Genomic DNA, 24,765 nt, shown 5'->3' on the forward strand with positions numbered 1-24,765 from the left:
ATATCTATCTATCTCATATCTATCTATTCTATCTATCTCATATCTATCTATCTCATATCTATCTATCTCATATCTATCTATCTATCTATCTCATATCTATCTATCTCATACCTATCTATCTATCTATCTAACAGATATGAGATAGATAGATAGATAGATAGATATGAGATAGAGAGATAGCTATATATATGAGATAGATAGATATGAGATAGATAGATATGAGATAGATAGATAGATAGATAGATATGAGATAGATAGATATGAGATAGATAGATAGATAGATATGATATAGATAGATAGATAGATATGAGATAGATAGATAGATATGAGATAGATAGATAGATAGATAGATAGATATGAGATAGATAGATAGATATGAGATAGATAGATATGAGATAGATAGATATGAGATAGATATGATATAGATAGATATGAGATAGATAGATAGATAGATAGATAGATATGAGACAGATAGATAGATAGATATGAGATAGATAGATAGATATGAGATAGATAGATAGATAGATAGATAGATAGGAGATAGATAGATATGATATAGATAGATAGATAGATATGAGATAGATAGATAGATAGATAGGAGATAGATAGATATGATATAGATAGATAGATAGATAGATATGAGATAGATGGATATGATATAGATAGATAGATATGAGATAGATATTAGATAGATCGATAGATATGAGATAGATAGATATGAGATAGATAGATAGATAGATAGATATGAGATAGATAGATATGAGATAGATAGATAGATGATATAGATAGATAGATATGAGATAGATAGATAGATATGAGATAGATAGATATAGATAGATAGATATGAGATAGATAGATAGATAGATATGAGATAGATAGATATGAGATAGATAGATAGATAGATGATATAGATAGATAGATATGAGATAGATAGCTAGATATGAGATAGATATGATATAGATAGATAGATATGAGATAGATAGATAGATAGATAGATAGATATGAGATAGATAGATAGATATGAGTTAGATAGATAGATAGATAGATATGAGATAGATGGATATGATATAGATAGATAGATATGAGATAGATAGATATGAGATAGATCGATAGATATGAGATAGATATGAGATAGATAGATAGATAGATAGATAGATATGAGATAGATATGATATAGATAGATAGATATGAGATAGATAGATAGATATGAGACAGATAGATAGATAGATATGAGATAGATAGATATGAGATAGATAGATAGGAGATAGATAGATATGACAGAGATAGATAGATAGATATGAGATAGATATATATGATATAGAGAGATAGATATGAGATAGATCGATAGATATGAGATAGATATGAGATAGATCGATAGATATGAGATAGATAGATAGATAGATAGATAGATAGATATGAGACAGATAGATAGATAGATAGATATGAGATAGATATGATATAGATAGATAGATATGAGATAGATAGATAGATAGATATGAGACAGATAGATAGATAGATAGATAGATATGAGATAGATAGATAGGAGATAGATAGATATGACAGAGATAGATAGATATGAGATAGATAGATATGATATAGAGAGATAGATATGAGATAGATCGATAGATATGAGATAGATAGACAGAAAAACTAGAAAGGTATAAAAAACAATAGATACTAAATCAATACAGACATACATGTATATAAACCTATATAAGATATCCATAGATATTTTGTAGATCGTATATAATTGGTGGGGGCCACATAATATCGCCTCCCGCAGACACTTTTCCTGTATTCTTCTGCACTCCTTGCTCCCCCAATAAACACCTAAGTGCCCAGCCCCCCACCTCTGGCTGTCACACAACCCGACTGCACCCCAAGCCCTGTCCCCCTCTCTCTCTCGGCTGCCGAGCGCTCCCCTCTCTCTCTCTCCGCTGCCTGCACTCTCTGTCTCATTTGACAGGCAAATTTGCAGACATTGCCTCGGGATAACAACCTCGTTTGACAGTCAATTAACCGTGAATAGTCAAAGCCAAGGCAGTTTGCATTACATAAATGGGAAATTAGATTCCCTGCTCCCAAGAAAGCAAACCCTCTCCTTAAGACACTGCAATAGACAAGTCGGTATCACAAGTTCTAATCACGTCGTCCGTAAAGCCCTCGGAGACGTTTAGCAATCAGTAAAAAGGTGGTTTCATTTAATTTGTATAATGTAATTTTTGTAAATGTATTATACATTTTGTGTAGAGATCATTATCATGTAGATAATATAAATGTTGGGGGAAAAGGCGCAATAAAACACCTTTAATGTCTGTCTGACAGATAGAAAAAAGCAATAAGCTTGTGATCCTTCTTAATAGAAGGTTTGTACGGAACATTTCAATTATTGTCATTCCAGCCTTCCGCCACGCGGCCTCATTGTATATGGTCCTAAAACATCCTGTCGTGCGTCCTACGCAATTAATAATCCACTTGCTATTACCGCCATCTTATCTCTTTTTTTTTTTTTTTTATATTATGCCTATTCTGGGTTTAATATTTTTATTTATTTTTATTTTTTTCTCCACCAATAGAACATTCTAGAGGAGGATACGTTTTACCTTACCTGGTATTTCTCTCCAGAATTCCCCCGTCGAGGTGTCCGATTCCGTCACGTAAAAATGCATCTCTTTGCTTTTATCTGCCACGAGACATAATGTAAATTCAGATGTGGCGCACTCAATGGCGGTTTTATTATTTCATATCTACCATAACGTGCAATTGGGGGTGGGGGAGAGGGTCATCAAGAAGCCATTCTGCCTTGGCCAGGGTATTTAGATACAGGACTAGGACCTTAAAATGGACTGTTAGCCTCCAGATGTTGCAAAACTACAACTCCCAGAATGCCCGGACAGCCGTTGGCTGTCCAGGCATGCTGGGTGTTGTAGTTTTGCAATAACTAGAGGTCCACCCTTTGGAGACCACTGCTGTAAAGCCTGCATGTGAAGGAGCCCAGCAAAGAACCCCTTTACTTGTTAGCCATAACAATCTTAAAACAGCTACTTGCAACCACCACTAGGGGGAGCTCACTGCATACAGATTTATACAGCTCCTTCATTTCCTCCTATACAGTACAATACTAGTTAAATCATTGTGCAGTGAGCTCCACCTAGTGGTAAATAGAGTTAAAATAAAATCTATGTGCTGTGAGCTCCCTCTAGTGGTAAAAAAATATGCTGGGAGTTGCAGTTTTGCAATAATTAGAGGTCCACCCTTTGGAGACCACTGCTGTAAAGCCTGCATGTGAAGGAGCCCAGCAAAGAACCACTTAACCTGTTAGCCAAACAATCTTAAAACAGCTACTTGCAACCACCACTAGGAGGAGCTCACTGTATACAGATTTATACAGCTCCTTCATTTCCTCCTATACAGTACAATACTAGTTAAATCTTTGTGCAGTGACCTCCACCTAGTGGTAAATAAAGTTAAAATAAAATCTATGTGCTGTGAGCTCCCTCTAGTGGTAAAAAAAATATGCTGGGAGTTGCAGTTTTGCAATAATTAGAGGTCCACCCTTTGGAGACCACTGCTGTAAAGCCTGCATGTGAAAGAGCCCAGAGAAGAACCACTTTATCTTGTTAGCCAAAACAATCTAAAAACAGCTACTTGCAACCACCACTAGGGGAGCTCATTGCATACAGATTTATACAGCTCCTTCATTTTCTCCTAAACAGTACAGTACAATACTAGTTAAATCATTGTGCAATGAGCTCCCCCTAGTGGTAAATATAATAAAATAAAATAAAATCTATGTGCTGTGAGCTTCCTCTAGTGGTAAAAAATATGTTGGGAGTTGTAGTTTTGCAATAACTAGAGGTCCATTATTTTTAGACCACTGCTGTGAAGCCTGCATGTGAAGGAGCCCAGCAAAGAACCACTTTACTTGTTAGCCATAACAATCTAAAAACAGCTACTTGCAACCACCACTAGGGGGAGCTCATTGCATACAGATTTATACAGCTCCTTAATTTCCTCCTATACAGTACAGTACAATACTAGTTAAATCATTGTGCAGTGAGCTCCCCCAAGTGGTAAATAAAAAAATCTATGTGCTGTGAGCTCCCTCTAGTGGTAAAAAATATGCTGGGAGTTGTAGTTTTGCAATAACTAGAGGTCCATCCTTTGGAGACCACTGCTGTAAAGCCTGCGTGTGAAGGAGCCCAGCAAAGAACCCCTTTACTTGTTAGTCATAACAATCTAAAAACAGCTACTTGCAACCACCACTAGGGGGAGCTCACTGCATACAGATTTATACAGCTCTTCCATTTCCTCCTATACAGTACAATACTAGTTAAATCATTGTGCAGTGAGCTCCATCAAGTGGTAAGTAAAGTTAAAAAAAATCTATGTGCTGTGAGCTCCTTCTAGTGGTAAAAAAATATGCTGGGAGTTGTAGTTTTGCAATAACTAGAGGTCCACCCTTTGGAGACCACTGCTGTAAAGCCTGCATGTGAAGGAGCCCAGCAAAGAACCCCTTTACTTGTTAGCCATAACAATCTAAAAACAGCTACTTGCAACCACCACTAGGGGGAGCTCATTGCATACAGATTTATACAGCTCCTTCATTTCCTCCTATACAGTACAATACTAGTTAAATCATTGTGCACTGAGCTCCCCCTAGTGGTAAATATTTTTTTTTTTTTTTAATCTATGTGCTGTGAGCTTCCTCTAGTGGTAAAAAATATGCTGGGAGTTGTAGTGTTGCAATAACTAGAGGTCCATCCTTTGGAGACCACTGCTGTAAAGCCTGCGTGTGAAGGAGCCCAGCAAAGAATCCCTTTACTTGTTAGTCATAACAATCTAAAAACAGCTACTTGCAGCCACCACTGGGGGGAGCTCACTGCATACAGATTTATACAGCTCCTTAATTTCCTCCTATACAGTCCAATACTAGTTAAATCATTATGCATGTGAGCGCCCTCTAGTGGTAAAAAATAGTCTTTACATTCGGAAAAACAGAGCTCTCCCATACTGATATATTATGTGATTAAACAATGCAGAATTTTGGATCTATGGAGAGAATGAATAGACATAACACATAAGGGGGGGGGGGTAGCATTCTTTATTTTACTATAAGGTCCTATGATTTCTGTGCACACCCCTTACAGTTGCATTATAGGACCCTCTGTTATATAAGATGCTGTGATGGATGGATGGTTGGAATAAAAGGGGTTAAGGCAGAAATAAAAAGGAGAGAGAACTATAAATATTTCCCACATGGCTACTTAAAAAGTATTTTGAGTGTACATGCAATCATCAGAATAAGATTCAACAACAGCAGCATTAAGCTATTACTATATGTTTACCATACATGTAATGTACACACAGTAGTCTGGATGTATTAGGATATACATGTAATGTACACAGTAGTCTGGATGTATTAGGATATACATGTAATGTACACAGTAGTCTGGATGTATTAGGATATACATGTAATGTATACACTGTATGTATTAGGATATACATGTAATGCATACACTGGATGTATTAGGATATACATGTAATGTATACACTGGATGTATTAGGATATACATGTAATGCATACACTGGATGTATTAGGATATACATGTAATGCATACACTGGATGTATTAGGATATACATGTAATGTATACACTGGATGTATTAGGATATACATGTAATGTATACACTGGATGTATTAGGATATACATGTAATGTATACACTGGATGTGTTAGGATATACATGTAATGTATACACTGGATGTATTAGGATATACATGTAATGCATACACTGGATGTATTAGGATATACATGTAATGCATACACTGGATGTATTAGGATATACATGTAATGTATACACTGGATGTATTAGGATATACATGTAATGTACACACTGGATGTATTAGGATATACATGTAATGTACACACTGGATGTATTAGGATATACATGTAATGTACACACAGTAGTCTGGATGTATTAGGATATACATGTAATGCATACACTGGATGTATTAGGATATACATGTAATGTATACACTGGATGTATTAGGATATACATGTAATGTATACACTGGATGTATTAGGATATACATGTAATGTACACACTGGATGTATTAGGATATACATGTAATGTACACACAGTAGTCTGGATGTATTAGGATATACATGTAATGTATACGCTGGATGTATTAGGATATACATGTAATGTATACACTGGATGTATTAGGATATACATGTAATGTACACACTGGATGTATTAGGATATACATGTAATGTACACACAGTAGTCTGGATGTATTAGGATATACATGTAATGTATACGCTGGATGTATTAGGATATACATGTAATGTATACACTGGATGTATTAGGATATACATGTAATGTACACACTGGATGTATTAGGATATACATGTAATGTATACGCTGGATGTATTAGGATATACATGTAATGCACACATTGGATGTATTAGGATATACATGTAATGTATACACTGGATGTATTAGGATATATATGTAATGCATACACTGGATGTATTAGGATATACATGCAATGTATACACTGGATGTATTAGGATATACATGTAATGTATACACTGGATGTATTAGGATATACATGTAATGTATACAATGGATGTATTAGGATAAACATGTAATGTATACAATGGATGTATTAGGATATACATGTAATGTATACACTGGATGTATTAGGATATACATGCAATGTATACACTGGATGTATTAGGATATACATGTAATGCATACACTGGATGTATTAGGATATACATGTAATGTATACACTGGATGTATTAGGATATACAATGTATACACTGGATGTATTAGGATATACATGTAATGTATACACTGGATGTATTAGGATATACATGTAATGAATACACTGGATGTATTAGGATATACATGTAATGTATACACTGGATGTATTAGGATATACATGTAATGCATACACTGGATGTATTAGGATATACATGTAATGTATACACTGGATGTATTAGGATATACATGTAATGTATACACTGGATGTATTAGGATATACATGTAATGCATACACTGGATGTATTAGGATATACATGTAATGTATACACTGGATGTATTAGGATATACATGTAATGTATACACTGGATGTATTAGGATATACATGTAATGTATACACTGGATGTATTAGGATATACATGTAATGTATACACTGGATGTATTAGGATATACATGTAATGTATACGCTGGATATATTAGGATATACATGTAATGTACACACTGGATGTATTAGGATATACATGTAATGTACACACAGTAGTCTGGATGTATTAGGATATACATGTAATGCATACACTGGATGTATTAGGATATACATGTAATGCATACACTGGATGTATTAGGATATACATGTAATGTATAGACTGGATGTATTAGGATATACATGTAATGTATACACTGGATGTATTAGGATATACATGTAATGCATACACTGGATGTATTAGGATATATATGTAATGTATACACTGGATGTATTAGGATATACATGTAATGTATACACTGGATGTATTAGGATATACATGTAATGTACACACTGGATGTATTAGGATATACATGTAATGCATACACTGGATGTATTAGGATATACATGTAATGTATACACTGGATGTATTAGGATATACATGTAATGTATACACTGGATGTATTAGGATATACATGTAATGCATACACTGGATGTATTAGGATATACATGTAATGCATACACTGGATGTATTAGGATATACATGTAATGCATACACTGGATGTATTAGGATATACATGTAATGTATACACTGGATGTATTAGGATATACATGTAATGTATACACTGGATGTATTAGGATATACATGTAATGTATACACTGGATGTATTAGGATATACATGTAATGTATACTCTGGATGTATTAGGATATACATGTAATGTATACACTGGATGTATTAGGATATACAATGTATACACTGGATGTATTAGGATATACATGTAATGTATACACTGGATGTATTAGGATATACATGTAATGTATACACTGGATGTATTAGGATATACATGTAATGTATACACTGGATGTATTAGGATATACATGTAATGTACACACAGTAGTCTGGATGTATTAGGATATACATGTAATGCATACACTGGATGTATTAGGATATACATGTAATGTATACACTGGATGTATTAGGATATACATGTAATGTATACACTGGATGTATTAGGATATACATGTAATGTATACACTGGATGTATTAGGATATACATGTAATGTATACACTGGATGTATTAGGATATACATGTAATGCATACACTGGATGTATTAGGATATACATGTAATGCATACACTGGATGTATTAGGATATACATGTAATGTATACACTGGATGTATTAGGATATACATGTAATGTATACACTGGATGTATTAGGATATACATGTAATGTATACACTGGATGTATTAGGATATACATGTAATGCATACACTGGATGTATTAGGATATACATGTAATGTATACACTGGATGTATTAGGATATACATGTAATGTATACACTGGATGTATTAGGATATACATGTAATGTATACACTGGATGTATTAGGATATACATGTAATGCATACACTGGATGTATTAGGATATACATGTAATGTATACACTGGATGTATTAGGATATACATGTAATGTATACACTGGATGTATTAGGATATACATGTAATGTATACACTGGATGTATTAGGATATACATGTAATGCACACACTGGATGTATTAGGATATACATGTAATGTATACACTGGATGTATTAGGATATAAATGTAATGTATACACTGGATGTATTAGGATATACATGTAATGTATACACTGGATGTATTAGGATATAAATGTAATGCATACACTGGATGTATTAGGATATACATGTAATGTATACACTGAATGTATTAGGATATACATGTAATGCATACACTGAATGTATTAGGATATACATGTAATGCATACACTGAATGTATTAGGATATACATGTAATGCATACACTGGATGTATTAGGATATACATGTAATGTATACACTGGATGTATTAGGATATACATGTAATGTATACACTGGATTTATTAGGATATACATGTAATGTATACACTGGATGTATTAGGATATACATGTAATGCATACACTGGATGTATTAGGATATACATGTAATGTATACACTGGATGTATTAGGATATACATGTAATGTATACACTGGATTTATTAGGATATACATGTAATGTATACACTGGATGTATTAGGATATACATGTAATGTATACACTGGATGTATTAGGATATACATGTAATGTATACACTGGATTTATTAGGATATACATGTAATGTATACACTGGATGTATTAGGATATACATGTAATGCATACACTGGATGTATTAGGATATACATGTAATGTATACACTGAATGTATTAGGATATACATGTAATGCATACACTGAATGTATTAGGATATACATGTAATGCATACACTGAATGTATTAGGATATACATGTAATGCATACACTGAATGTATTAGGATATACATGTAATGTATACACTGGATGTATTAGGATATACATGTAATGCATACACTGGATGTATTAGGATATACATGTAATGTATACACTGGATGTATTAGGATATACATGTAATGTATACACTGGATTTATTAGGATATACATGTAATGTATACACTGGATGTATTAGGATATACATGTAATGTATACACTGGGGGGGAGATTTATCAAAACCTGTGCAGAGGAAAACTTGCCCAGTTGCCCATAGCAACCAATCAGATCGCTTCTTTCATTTTTCACAGGCCTACATAAAAATGAAAGAAGCGAGCTGATTGGTTGCTATGGGCAACTGGGCAACTTTTCCTCTGCACAGGTTTTGATAAAATCTCCCCCTGGATGTATTAGGATCTGCATCACTATCTCCTGGTTGTGCGGCAGCATTTTTCCATTTGTTGTATATATAATAGATATTAGATTTGAGAGACATTGATATGACAGATAAATATGAGATGATAGATAGATTACAGTGTGTAGGGCTCGAGTCCTGCAGGAACGCACAGGAACGGCGTTCCTTTGCTTTTTCCAGAGGAGGAACGCTGTCACTGTTACATTATACCTGCAGGACCTACCTCTGTTCTTACCCTCCCTCTGTCTCCTCCCCTGCCCCGGACTGCTAGATGCTGGAGATGTAGGACCTGTGATGATGTCACTATCACATGTTGGGGGCGGAGCTTAGCTGGGAAGGAGAGGAGAGATTGTGGCTGAAGGACCTGTGTGATGCTGTGGAGGAGGCGGGGCTGAGCTGGAGGAGAGGTCACATGTCACTCCAGTTAGGGAATTACATGGAAGGAGATTTGTTACAGTGTGTCACCCCAGTAGTAAGGAGATTACATGAGGAGGAGGTTGTTTGTTACAGTGTGTCACCCCAGTAGTAATGAGATTACATGAGGAGGAGGTTTGTTACAGTGTGTCACCCCAGTAGTAAGGAGAATACATGAGGAGGAGGTTTGTTACAGTGTGTCACCCCAGTAGTAAGAAGATTACATGAAGAAGGGGTTTGTTACAGTGTGTCACCCCAGTAGTAAGGAGATTACATGAGGAGGAGGTTTGTTACAGTGTGTCACCCCAGTAGTAAGGAGATTACATGAGGAGGAGGTTTGTTACAGTGTGTCAGCCCAGTAGTAAGAAGATTCCAAGAGGAGGAGGTTTGTTACAGTGTGTCAGCCCAGTAGTAAGAAGATTCCAAGAGGAGGAGGTTTGTTACAGTGTGTTATCATCATGATAGGGATATAAGGAAGTTTTTGTTACAGTGTATTATCAGAATGATCATCCCTTAAGAAAATTGGGGGAGATATATAAAGACCTGTGCAGAGGAAAAGTGGAGCAGTTGCCCATAGCAACAAATCATATTGCTTTTTTCATTTTTCATAGGGCCTTCAAAAAATTAAAGAAGCGATCTGATTGGTTGCTATGGGCAACTGGTCAACTTATCCTCTGCACAGGTTTTATTAAATCTCCCCCATTGGACGTAAATATACGTCTTGGTGCCCAGGTACTTAACCCCTTAACCCCTTAAGGACTCAGACAATTTAATTTTTACGTTTTCATTTTTTCCTCCTCGCCTTCTAAAAATCATAACTCTTTTATATTTTCATCCACAGACTAGTATGAGGGCTTGTTTTTTGCGCGACCAGTTGTCCTTTGTAATGACATAACTCATTATATCATAAAATGTATGGCGCAACCAAAAAACACTATTTTTGTGGGGAAATTAAAAAGAAAAACGCAATTTTGCTAATTTTGGAAGGTTTCGTTTTCACACCGTACAATTTACGGTAAAAATAACATGTGTTCTTTACTCTGAGGGTCAATACAATTAAAATGATACCCATTATTACATACTTTTATATTATTGTTGTGCTTTAAAAAAATCACAAACTTTTTAACCAAATTAGTACGTTTATAATCCCTTTATTTTGATGACCTCTAACTTTTTTATTTTTCCGTATAAGCGGTGGTATGGGGGCTCATTTTTTGCGCCATGATCTGTACTTTTTTTTAATACCACATTTGCATATAAAAAACTTTTAATACATTTTTTGTAATTTTTTTTAAATAAAATGTATTAAAAAAGTATCAATTTTGGACTTTTTTTTTTACGTTCACGCCGTTCACCGTATGGGATCATTAACATTTTATTTTAATAGTTCGGACATTTACGCACGCGGCGATACCAAATATGTCTATAAAATTAATTTTTTACGCTTTTTGGGGGTAAAATAGGAAAAAACGGACGTTTTACTTTTTTATTGGGGGAGGGGATTTTTTTTTACACTTGAATAGTTCCCATAGGGGACTATTCATAGCAATACCATGATTGCTAATACTGATCTGTTCTATGTATAGGGCATAGAACAGATCAGTATTATAGGTCATCTTCTGCTCTGGTCTGCTCGATCTCAGACCAGAGCAGAAGACGCCGGGAGCCGGAAGGAGGAAGGAGAGGGGACCTCCGTGGGGCGCTCTGAATGATCGGATCCCCGCAGCAGCGCTGCGGGCGATCCGATCGTTCATTTAAATCACGCACTGCCGCAGATGCCGGGATCTGTATTGATCCCGGCACCTGAGGGGTTAATGGCGGACGGCTGCAAGATCGCGGGCGTCGGCCATTGCCGGCAGGTTCCTGGCTGCGATCAGCAGCCGGGATCAGCCGCGCATGACACGGGCAGTGCTCCGATGCCCGCGGTTATGCACAGGACGTAAATGTACGTCCTGGTGCGTTAAGTACCACCGCACCAGGACATACATTTACATCCTGCGTCCTTAAGGGGTTAAGGACTGAGCGTTTTTCCGTTTTTGCATTTTCGTTTTTTCCTCCTTACCTTTAAAAAATCATAATTCTTTAAATTTTGCACCTAAAAATCCATATGATGGCCTATTTTTTTGCAACACCAATTCTACGTTGTAATGACATCAGTCATTTTACCCAAAAATCTACGGTGAAATGGAAAAAAAATCATTGTGCGACAAAATTTAAGAAAAAAACGACATTTTGTAATTTTTGGGGGCTTCTGTTTCTACACAGTACATTTTTTCAGTAAAAATTACACCTTATCTTTATTCTGTAGGTCCATATGATTAAAATGATACCCTACTTATATAGGTTTGATTTTGTCGTACTTCTGGAAAAAATCATAACTACATGCAGGAAAATGTATACGTTTAAAATTGTCATTTTCTGACCTCTATAACTTTTTTTATTTTCCGCGTATGGGGCGGTTTTATGGCAAATTTTGTCCGCTGTAATCTGAAGTTTTTAGCTGTACCATTTTTATATTGATAGGACTTTTTGATCACTTTTTGTTCATTTTCTTCATGATATAAAAAGTGACCAAAAATACACTATATACTTTTTTTGCGCGTACGCCATTGACCGTGCGGTTTAATCAATGATATATTTTTATAATTCGGACATTTCCACATGCAACAATACCACATATGTTTATTTTTATTTACACTGTTTTATTTTAAATGGGAAAAGGGGGGGTGATTCAAACTTTTATTAGGGAAGGGGTTAAATGATCTTTATGAACTTTTTTTTTCCACTTTTTTTTTTTGCAGTGTTATAGCTCCCTCTAGTGGCTATAATGCTGCACTAACTGATCTTTTACATTGAGCTTTGTTATCTCAAAGGATAACATTGATCAGTGATTCTGCCGCTTGACTGCTCATGCCTGGATCTCACGCACTGAGCAGTCATTCGGCGATCGGCATTGCAGGAGGAAGGACCCTCCTTGTGTCTGTCAGCCCACTGAGCTAGCCAGGAGTAGTTTAGTTTCACTTTAGACGCGGCGATCAACTTTGAACGCCGCGTCTAAAGGGTTAATAGCCTGAGGCACGGTGATCAGTGCCGCGCGCTATTAGCCACGGGTCCCGGCCATTGTTAGAGGCCAGGCCCGACCAGCTATGACGCGGGGCCTCACCGTAGCCCCACATTATAGAAAGGGAGCGGACTCAGGGTGTGCAGGTATGCCCTGTGTCCTTAAGGGGTTAATGCACCAGGAAGTACACTTACAGCCTGAACAGCCAGCAGCCGTGCACTTACAGTCAATGACAGAGCACGGCGTTCTTGCTGTTCTCCTTCATTAACCCCTTAAGTGCCGTAATCATGACACTTATATGCCGGACGCAATCACGCTCCCCCTAAACCAATTGGCTACCCCGCAACATGCATGTGGAGGTCCGATCAGTTTGCTCACCTGTCGGAGTTCCTCTCACCTGCTCCGTGTGGGTCCCGGCTCCAATCTGCTGATAGTGCCTGCTGAGCCAGGCTCTACTAGCAGATCACCAATAATACTGAGTAATGCTGTACAACAGCGAAGCATTACTCACTGTAAGCAATCTGAAGATTACATGTAAAAGTTCCCTATGGGGGACCTAAAAAAAGTGAAAGTAAACTTTTTTAAAACACACATAAGCCCCTTCTAATAGTTAAGATTAAAATCACAGCGATACCTATTTAAATGTGGTTTGGCACCATTTGTACTGAGCTTGAGAAAGGTCAGGAGAACTGGCTGAAACGTTGCTTATGGACACTCGTTTTTTGATGGAATAAATTTCATCTTTTTTTTTTTTGGAAATGTGTGCATGTATACAATTTTTCTAGATAGATAGATAGATATGAGATAGATAGATAGATAGATAGATAGATAGATAGATAGATAGATATGAGATAAATAGATAGATATGAGATAAATAGATAGATATGAGAGAGATAGATAGATAGATAGATAGATAGATAGATAGATAGATAATAGATAAATATGAGATAGATATGAGATAGATAGATAATAGATAGATATGAGATAGATAGATAGATAGATAGATAGATATGATATAGATAGATAGATAGATAGATAGATAGATACAACCAAAGGATAAGTTAGCCAGCACTATTGATTCCAATCTATTATATGGACCTGGCTTACAGGTGCAGGCTGCTGGGCTAAATATACAGTTACAGGAGAATACAGCAGCACACTGTTAGCACAAAGATATAGATAAAACATGAGTATATAGATACAACATGTTGGCTACCTCCATGTTGGCTCTTGCACCCCACCCACCTCTATCTGGTGTATATAAGGTGCCTTGGATGTTTCAGACCTTGCAATGCCTGCTGAACTGTTCACACAGAGGCATATTCACAGTGTAGGGTCCGTCTCAATAAGGTCACCTTACCGTGGTGGGACAGTCCACGTTATTTGGCCGCCAAATTGCAAGCTAAGTGCCTCACTATTTCGTAACTTCATAATTTTATATTTCCATTTCTTGCACCATAGCTATATAGCTTTTCATGTTGTATCTATATACTCATGTTTTATCCATATCTTTGTGCTAACAGTGTGCTGCTGTATTCTCCTGTTGCTAGATAGATAGATATGAGATAGATAGATATGAGATAGATAGATAGATATGAGATGGATAGATATGAGATAGATGGATATGAGATTGATACAGGTTAGTAATTTAAGGAATTGTTCATATTATCTTCATTACTTATTTTGGTCGCTGTAAGACAATAATGACATTGTTCCTTTATCCACCTTTAGTCACCAAAGTAAATTAATGAACATTTTGGAAGTTTATTCACATAGAACCATTTCCAGGCATGAGACTGGGAGGATAAATTACACATGAAGGGGCGGGGCTCTGACAACCAGTACAGAAGATATTGGAATCAATGGGTGTACGGTGGAGGACATTCCCTTCCCAAAAAATTTTTTCCCCAATGTCTTAACATTGGGAAACTTAAATGGTTATTTTTAAATGGTAGCATAAGCAAATCTGTAATACACGTACCGTAATATTGGTGTCTTAAAGGGGGATGTTAGTGACTGTTCATCTGTTATTGGCTGGGAGGTCTGTATCTATGTTTATAGCTGTTCTTATTTTATTACCTAATATACTATTTATGAATTAAATATTGTGATATTTCTCTTACTACAAGGCTTATGGAATGCCATATATTGGGTTTCAGCACGCATTTGGCTTTTATTCTGATATAATATATTGTTTCATAATATAATCTGCTAAACGCAACCACCAAAAGTATGAACCATGGGACATTATCTCATTCTAGTGATCTAATATAGAGGTAGCAGAGGTTTGTTTGTCATTTGCTCTGTGCCCAATGATGTTATTGATATATATTAGGTTTATGGAAAATCACAGATGACAAGGACAAACTGAGCCCTGTTACGTCTTCATGTGTGACACGTGCAGGTGATAGAGAGCACAGATTTGAGTGTCATTCTACTGTGTGGCTTCTTGGATTTACACTTCATTGTATTAACGGAGAAGAAATTATTATAGTCCCGAAGGACGAGGGTGGGGGGGGGTCACCTTATACAGGACTAGAGAGCGCACAGAGGGAACTCTGACATTATTCCCTGTAAGCCACTCAGTCCCGATTTCTCGGGGCACTTGTTATATTATAGCCATGGCCGGGTCACCTCTTGTGTTAATAGAAGCAAAAGGACAGACACAGATTTCATTTAAACAAAGTTAATATGGTGTGAAGTGTGGATACAGAGGGGGGGGGGGGGGGGGGTCCTCCTAAATTAGCCATTACTGCAGATGATATTAATGGTATACTGTCTATTACAAGGTAACAGGATAAAAGGTGGATAGAAAGATAAATAGATAGATATGAGATAGATAGATAGATAGATAGAGATAGATAGATAGATTGATAGATAGATAGAAAAATAGACATGAGGGACATATATGATAGATAGATAGATATTACATAAATAGGTAGATACATAGTTGTGTATGCCATTAGTCACCCGTGGGCCTGTGCCTAGGGCGGCGGTGTTTAGGGGGGCAGCACTTAGGTGAGTAAAAAATCCTTTGGATGTAGTTGCTGCCGCCATGCTGTGGCCTGGAATAAAAAAAACTATTTCCTCTATGGATTTGGTAGAATCCATATAGGTCAGAATTACTGAGAACTTTACCTGCAGACATTCAACCCCAGCATTCTCATCCCTATATACTTTCTGTGTATAGAGGTGAGATCATTGGTGAATCTGCTACAAAATCTGCATTCAAAAGATAAATAGATAAATATGATGTATATAGAGATGGATAAGATACAAATGTATAGATAGCAAAGTAGTTCTGTGACCAGGAAGAGGTTAATGTGGGCCATGGTTTCCCTTACCTGAGTAGGAGTCTTCTTTGGAGGATAATGTCCCATTGTCGTCTTTGCTTTTCTGCGTCTACAAGAAAGAAACATAACATATAGGAAGGTATGGAGGAGTAGTGACATCCATTGAATGTGTGTGGTTATCATACATGTCAGGTTGAGGTGAACTCATTAATTGTATATGGGAATATGGGGGGCTAGATACCATATGAGCCCGGGTCTATCCCCGCATCATCACAACACAGGGGCCTATTTGCATGTAGAACATTGGCTCTCTGTGGCATTGTGTTAAGGAGCTGAACACACTGAAGATCTCATTTCTGTAGGGCATCTAGTTATCAATCTTATTATGCAGACATCGCCCATTCAGCCTAAAGCTGCATTTAAATAATAATAATTAGCTGTGAAGCCGGAGGGAATATTTACATCTTTGTAGCCGGGCTCCTCCGGTGATGTGTGACGGGGGCTGCTCGACTCTTTTGGGGTGGAAGAAAGATGTTCTGCGTTTTCCATCTTCTCAGTTTGCGTTTCGCTCCTGGAGCTGGAGAAGGGGGATCGGTCTTTGTCGTTGCTTTCCACCAGTCCTCTACTTTGCAAGAACTGACTGCTGAGACTCTCCTCTTCTTCTTCTTCACCGGGAGGCTTGTTGGTCTCCACGTCCACGTCCTGCTCTTCATCCGAGTCCGAACTGTCGCTTTGGTAACTGCAGCTAGTGCCCGGAGACACATGCCTGTCATTTTGGAAGTCCTCAAGGTTGCCATGCAATTTGGCGATGCTCTCAGTGTCTTTGACCACAGGCCTGAAGGCAGAGTGGTAGTTCTGTTTCCGAATTGGGAAGGAAGGTACATCCAAGACATTGGTCCTAGCTTCAGAGGAGGGCCGGATGTCACTGGAGACTGGGGAGCTGGAACATTCGGTTTCAAACAAGTTGTCTCCAGTGTTACTGAGGTTACTGGCATCGGTCTGGTCGGCCAGCTCTAGGAAGGCCTGTCTAAGAGTTGGGTTGTCTGTGATGGAAGTAAGGGCACTGGGCTGAGGCTGAAGATAGGTAGGAACTGGAAGTCCACCAGGGGTTCTCGGTGGCCAAAACATACAAAAAGGGGGGTAAAATGCATCTTTTCTACCAGGCCAGAATAGTCCTGACAGTGCACTGGTTTTCTGGCCATTAACTGCATCAGCATCATCTTTTTTCTGACACAGGCCAAAGGCTGGGAAGGTGTATGGACTCGGAAAGAGGGTGCTGGCAGGGAATTTTTGCAACATGCCAAATCCTTTGCTGGGGACCGGGATGACAGGGTAACTTCTTTGGGTCTTGTTGGTGACGTTGGTGGACTCTATCTCTTCTTCTTCCTCGAACCTTGGCCTCTTCTGGTTGAGGTCTTGCCCGATCATATGTGGCAAGATCCCATTGCTTGCTTTTATGGAGCCCAGAGACTGGCAATGTCCATGACTTAAAGCTCTCTTTCGGCTGCCCCCATTAAACATTGCTTTGACATCCTCCCAGGCAAACACCATTTCATCTGGAGGGGTCTTATCTGAAAGCTTTAGATGTCTTCTCCATGAATTGAAGTTGGCAGCATCAGGCTGGGTGTATTTAGCGTCTGGGGTTCGGTGGGAATGGAAGATGAACTTGTTTGGAGAGAAATACATATTGCAGTAGGTGCATTTAATACATTTAGCTCTGGAGCTGTTGTACCTTGCCGGGATGAAGTTTCCCCGGCACCCCCATGCACACTCATGACTAACGTCAAATGCAAAGTTATCTGGAAGCTTTGGTGGCCTGTTCTCTCCTAAGAAGGACTTGCACAGTCTCTCGGCCTCCCTCTTAGTAATCATTCCACATCTTCTTGAAGATATAGGCATTGCTCCTGCCCTTCTCAAGATTTCCAGCTGAACTGGGGTGCACTGCACACAGGTTATACCAAGGGCTACCCGCCTGTTGTGGATCTCATTGTAGCTATAGTTTTTAAGGAGTGTATTGGAGATCTGGGCAAGACACAACCTCTCCTGTCCATCTATGACCAGTGATACAATAGGGATGCCATACAAAATGACTTGGCTGACTTGGTTTGGTTTCATGTTGGGTTGGCTGACTCTTGACTGGAGGGAGTCTTGGGGGTAGGAGCTTGGAGGGGAAGCCAAAAGGAGATCATTGGTTGCTGTTAGTGGGCTGGTGGCCATTTCTGCAGGTCCCAGATGAAGGACGTTCTTCGGTCTGGTTGATGCCTACAATAAGAACAAATATTGTTTTCTTAGAATGTTCCAAAATAAATTAGACCGTGAAAGTTTTTTTGAAAATTTCTATATAGAGTAGAATAATTATTTCCTAAGTATATTTATTCAAGTCAATAGTCAATTTGTAATTTATTGACCATTATCTCATCTATCTATTTATCTCATATCTATCTATCTATCTCTCATATCTATCTATCTATCTCTCATATCTATCTATCTATCTATTTATCTCATATCTATCTATCTATCTCTCATATCTATCTATCTATTTATTTATGTCTCATATCTATCTATCTATCTATCTATTTATCTCATATCTATCTATCTATCTATCTCTCATATCTATCTATCTATCTCTCATAACTATCTATCTCATATCTATCTATCTATCTTTCTATGAATCAATCTATCTCATATCTATCTATCTATCTATCTCATATCTATCTAGCTATCTCATATCTATCTATCTATCTGATATCCATCTATCTATCTATCTCTCATATCTATCTATCTTTCTATCTATCTATCTATCTATCTATATCATATCTTTCTATCTATCCATCTATCTCATATCTATCTATCTATCTCATATCTATATATCAATCTATTTATCTCATATCTATCTATTTATCTCATATCTATCTATCTATTTATCCATCTATCTATATCTATCTCATATCTATTTATCTATCCATCCATCCATCTATATCTATCTATCTATCTATCTTTTATAGCTTTTTTTCCCCAAGAAATCCTATAACTAAAAACAACAACACATTTTATTACATAATTATATTGTAGCCATAATTTGCATGTGTAAACAATAGGTGATACACGCTATTGCTACAGGGTACTCTATGTACAAAGCAAAGGTTCCAGATAATGTAACTATTAATTAAAATGCAATTAACCTCCTTACTGTGGCGGTAACCCAGAACCGTGTTCATTAGATCAGGATGAAGCTCAGAAATAAAATGTGGATGTGTTTGTATTCGGAGATTATAGACAATGTATATCCATTTATAATCTACCTCTTAAACTCTCTTTCCACTTTCCTTTAGATAAATGTGGAATATATATATATATATATGTGTGTGTGTATTTTTTTAAATTCATATGCAAAAGTATTTAATGACAATATATATATATATATATATATATCTATATATTTGCCCATATAAACTAAAAACCTAATGCATAGATTAAAAAAACAAATAACTAATTTAGAAATATATATATATATATATATATATATATATATATATATATATAAACAAATACATTAAAAGTTAAAAAGTCATAATAAATAAAGTATGTAGATATTACTATGGAACATAACACATAAGTGCATTTATATATGAGTTAGTTATTCATGTATTAAATTAAGTCAAAGCTTTGTGATTAGTTATTATTGTCAATTATTAAAATAAGGATAAAAATTTATAAAAACAAATCATAAAACCATAAAAAAGAAATAAACATTATATATTTTTTCTTTGTCGCTTAATTTCTCCAAAGCTTTCTGATATGTAGTTTCTCTTCATTTTAAGATTTGTGCCTTTACCAATGCTACCAGTGTACATATCTTAATAATAATAATAATAATTGGCCAAATGGCACAATTCCATAAATTACTAAACAACACCCCCTCCCCCTCCCCCGAAAATCCAGCGCTCCCCCCTTATGTAATGATGTGTCTGCGGTTGTGATAAATAAGCCGCAGGGAGAGAATAGGTGTCTATCAGAAGCCATGGATAGTTCAGTGTCCTGTTCTCTGAATCATCCAAAAAAAACTAATATATACCTAATAAACATATAAAAGCTAACTATATATATATAAATATATATACACGTACAACATGGCATATAATACTGTACATACACTTCACTTCTGTACAGAGTATATAGATGACACAAGACCGAATTACATACGGATATACAGGATGAGTGTCAGAGATAGCAGAGCTGGTTTTGTCATTTGGCACAGCATTATCTTGACCATAAAGTCACACATATATATATATATATATATATATATATATATATATATATATATATATATAGACAAAAGGATAAGTGAGCCAGCACTATTGATTCCAAACTATTATATGGACCTGGCTTACAGGTGCAAGCTGCTTCTGTTGCTGTATGTATATATATATATATATATATATATATATATATATATATTTTTTTTTTTTTTTTTTTGCATTTAAAGGAATAACATTTAATCAAAAGCATATTTACATTTCTCCAGTACTTATGTAGCAGTATTATGCATCAGACCTGACTTTGACTTTAGAAATGTAGTAAGTTCTTCTAGCTACTTCTCATCTTCAAGAGTGGTCCCCACATCCCATATTAGTTCTGATATATATATTAGTTCTGATATGTATATATATATATATATATATATATATATATATATATAATTTCTATGAATTTCTATCTCTATTCCTCATAGTATCCCTACACATCAGGCAGTGCTTTCCCCACACATCATACATTGCAGAACAATAGCCAAGACTCTTGGTATAGAATAGAAGCATGTACCTACTGCAGAGCAGATCCCTCACAGGGCACCCCTGGGCATGGTGTGGGTGCAGGCTGTAGCTGGATATGACATATATCCAGTGTCTCCTTCCTCTGTGAGTCCAGGTCCAGGAGTCTGTGCTTCACTATGGAGAAGCTCCAACCTCTCAGCCTATCTTCTAGAGCAAGTGACGTCATCACCTCTCCATTAACCCCTGCCAGCCTGGGACTTCCCTCCTAATAGCCATGACATTCTTTCATCTTCACCTCAGATGTCATCCATATAGAGACACAGATCTGATAATCCTGAAGGTGCTGGAGAGATTATCTGTACATAATTGTGACTGCTCCCGACTACAGCGTCTATGAGAGCCGACTACAGGGAGAGCACACGGAGCATTCTACCGCTTATTTATCATCCCTCCCTACATTATTTGTTTGTTCATTTTTTTTATTCATTTATTTTATTTTATTTTTTTACCCAACTTTACATGGGGTTATATTTGAAATTTTTTATATGATCTAAATCAGTGGTCTTCAACCTGCGGACCTCCGGATGTTGCAAAACTACAACTCCCAGCATGCCTGGACAGCCGTTGGCTGTCCGGGCATGCTGGGAGTTGTAGTTTTGCAACATCTGGAGGTCCGCAGGTTGAAGACCATTGATCTAAATGGTTTGGGATTTATGAGATAGATGATAGATATTATAGATAGATATGAGATAGATAAATGAAGAAAAAAAAAAAATATATATATATATATATATGAGATAGATAAATAGATAGAGAGATATGAGATATATATATATATATATATATATATATATATATATATATATATTAGATAGACAAATAAATAGATAGATGGGAGATCGATAGATATGAGATAGATAGATAGATAGATAGATAGATAGATAGATAGATAGATGGATATATAGATATGAGATAGATAGATATGAGATAGATATGAGATAGATAGATAGATGGATAGATATGAGATAGATATGAGATATATAGATAGATAGATAGATAGATATGAGAGAGAGAGATATGAGATAGATATGAGATAGATAGATAGATAGATAGATATGAGAGAGAGAGATATGAGATAGATATGAGATAGATAGATAGATATGAGATAGATATGAGATAGATATGAGATAGATAGATAGATATGAGATAGATAGATAGATATGAGACAGATAGATAGATAGATATGAGATAGATATGAAATAGATAGATTGGTAGATAGCAGTGAAGTATATCATTCTAAGCTTCCATAATAATATTTTTATATATCCCCCGACCATTCTCTAATATGGTTAATCTGTTGTAGTTTATTGCAACCAAAAACGTCCGATCTGATCTTATGGCCCGGAGAGTATAATGACCCCCTCAATATAAGTCAACACGGACACATCTAGAGCAGAGAAGACCCCCAATTCTTCCTTTTTTGAACTAAGAAAATAATACAATTTAACTATATGTATTCAATATTAGTTTTATGTGATTTTTTTAATACACATTTTGCAACTAATATTGGAATCGGACTGTCCTGGGGTCTCTGACTTTCTGTAGAATTGGTTTTTTTAATAAATGACTTTAAACCCAGTTGATCGTGCGACATTTCTCGGGTCCAGGGAGTGAGTGACGGGAGAGGGGGGCAATGTGACTGAAATCGGGGGGAGAATCAGAGATTGTAATTGACGGACTCCAATGCCAACTATTGCGCCATCCTTCACTATCCATCCGTCTTCATTAAAGAGCATGAACATTGGGGTAATTAATGTGCCAATCCGGACCACAAAATACACCAAAGAGGGTGAGAGATGGAAATACAGAACAGATAATCCCACTACTGTATGTGGTCACCACTGGCGATTTATAATGTCAGTATGTATTGTTTTATTGGCTTTAGAGTGCTTTATGATACTTATTAAAAAAATATAGTTTAAAAACTATTTGTTAAATATAACAATTTTAATTATAAACAAATATTTATTTCTTTATTAGAAAGGCAATGAAATGATGATAATAATAATGATAAGAAGAAAAAATGAAGAAGCATAGTAATAAAAAAGTAATGAAATAATATTCAATAATAATAATGATAAGAAGAAGTAAAAGATGAAGAAGCATAGTAATAAAAAAGTAATGACATAATATTAAGTAATAATAATAATGATAAGAAGAAGCATATAACAAAAAAGGTGATATTTTTATTGATGTACATGAAATAGAAAGCCTGATGTATAGAATTTCCCTCCACTTAATGCAGGTAAAACCATGAATAAGTCTGGAAGCAAAAATTGCTTCTGTATTTCCATATTATAGAGATGTCTCATGTAGGGGGTATTTTACATGTTATGATCTGTACTGAATATTATTAAACAATAAATACATTTGTGATGTGGATGAGATAATCCTTATTTCAAAACTTTTTGGTTAATTGCAGTCTTGGTTAAAGCGAATTATTATCATCGCCATTGTTTTTATTTTATATTATTATTATTATTATTCTTACTCAATGTTATATGGTAAGTATTATGATGATAAGGAAAATGAATCCAATTTACATGGACACTTCTGAACAATCACACTTGTATTATACGTGTCAATTTTATTAATGGTTACAGGATACTACCACTGGTATTCATGAAATAAAATAATCATACATTTTATTCAGCCTTACCAAACATAACAGCACAAAAGTCTGTTTACTGGCTGGAATGATCATGATAATAATATTATTATTAATAATAATGATAATAATAATCACAATTATAATTAACAATTCTGATAATGTAATAATAACAATAATAATTAACAATTCTGATAATGTAGATATTCCTTATATTTTTCTATCTCATATGTATATATCTATCTCATATCTATCTATCTATCTATCTATCTCTCTCATGTCTGTCTATCTATCTATCTATCTATCTATCTATCTCATATCTATCTATCTATCTCATATCTATCTATCTCATATCTATCTATCTATCTATCTATCTCATATCTATCTATCTATCTATCTATCTATCTATCTATCTATCTCATATCTATCTATCTATCTCTCTATCTATCTATCTCATATCTATCTAAAAAATCCAAATAGAAGCAGCACATCAAGCAGTATTGTCTGATAATAGATTCGGGGTGCTCGCATGCTTGGAGCCTGGGTACACCGGTTCCTTATTCCAGATATACAGAATAGGATGCAGCACACCACGG

At 35.9% G+C, this 24,765-nt stretch overlaps 1 protein-coding gene across 10 annotated transcripts in view; it reads right to left on the bottom strand.

Annotated features, from left to right (window-relative positions):
- Positions 1-24,765, bottom strand: part of SKOR2 (SKI family transcriptional corepressor 2) — a 101,379-nt gene that overhangs the window by 23,656 nt on the left and 52,958 nt on the right. For 8 of the 10 annotated variants that reach the window (XM_056543593.1, XM_056543546.1, XM_056543568.1 and 5 more), the window contains 3 exons: positions 17,189-18,988; positions 16,778-16,835; positions 2,609-2,683 (listed from right to left, as the gene is read on the bottom strand). In XM_056543593.1, coding sequence (XP_056399568.1) covers positions 2,609-2,683; positions 16,778-16,835; positions 17,189-18,988 — 1,933 coding nt within the window. Of the gene's footprint in view, positions 1-2,608; positions 2,684-16,777; positions 16,836-17,188; positions 18,989-21,550; positions 21,692-24,765 lie in introns of those variants that run through there. The other 2 variants (XM_056543612.1, XM_056543603.1) reach the window with 2 other exon arrangements.

The sequence above is a fragment of the Hyla sarda genome, chromosome 1 (assembly GCF_029499605.1).
Source record: "Hyla sarda isolate aHylSar1 chromosome 1, aHylSar1.hap1, whole genome shotgun sequence".
NCBI lineage: Eukaryota > Metazoa > Chordata > Amphibia > Anura > Hylidae > Hyla > Hyla sarda.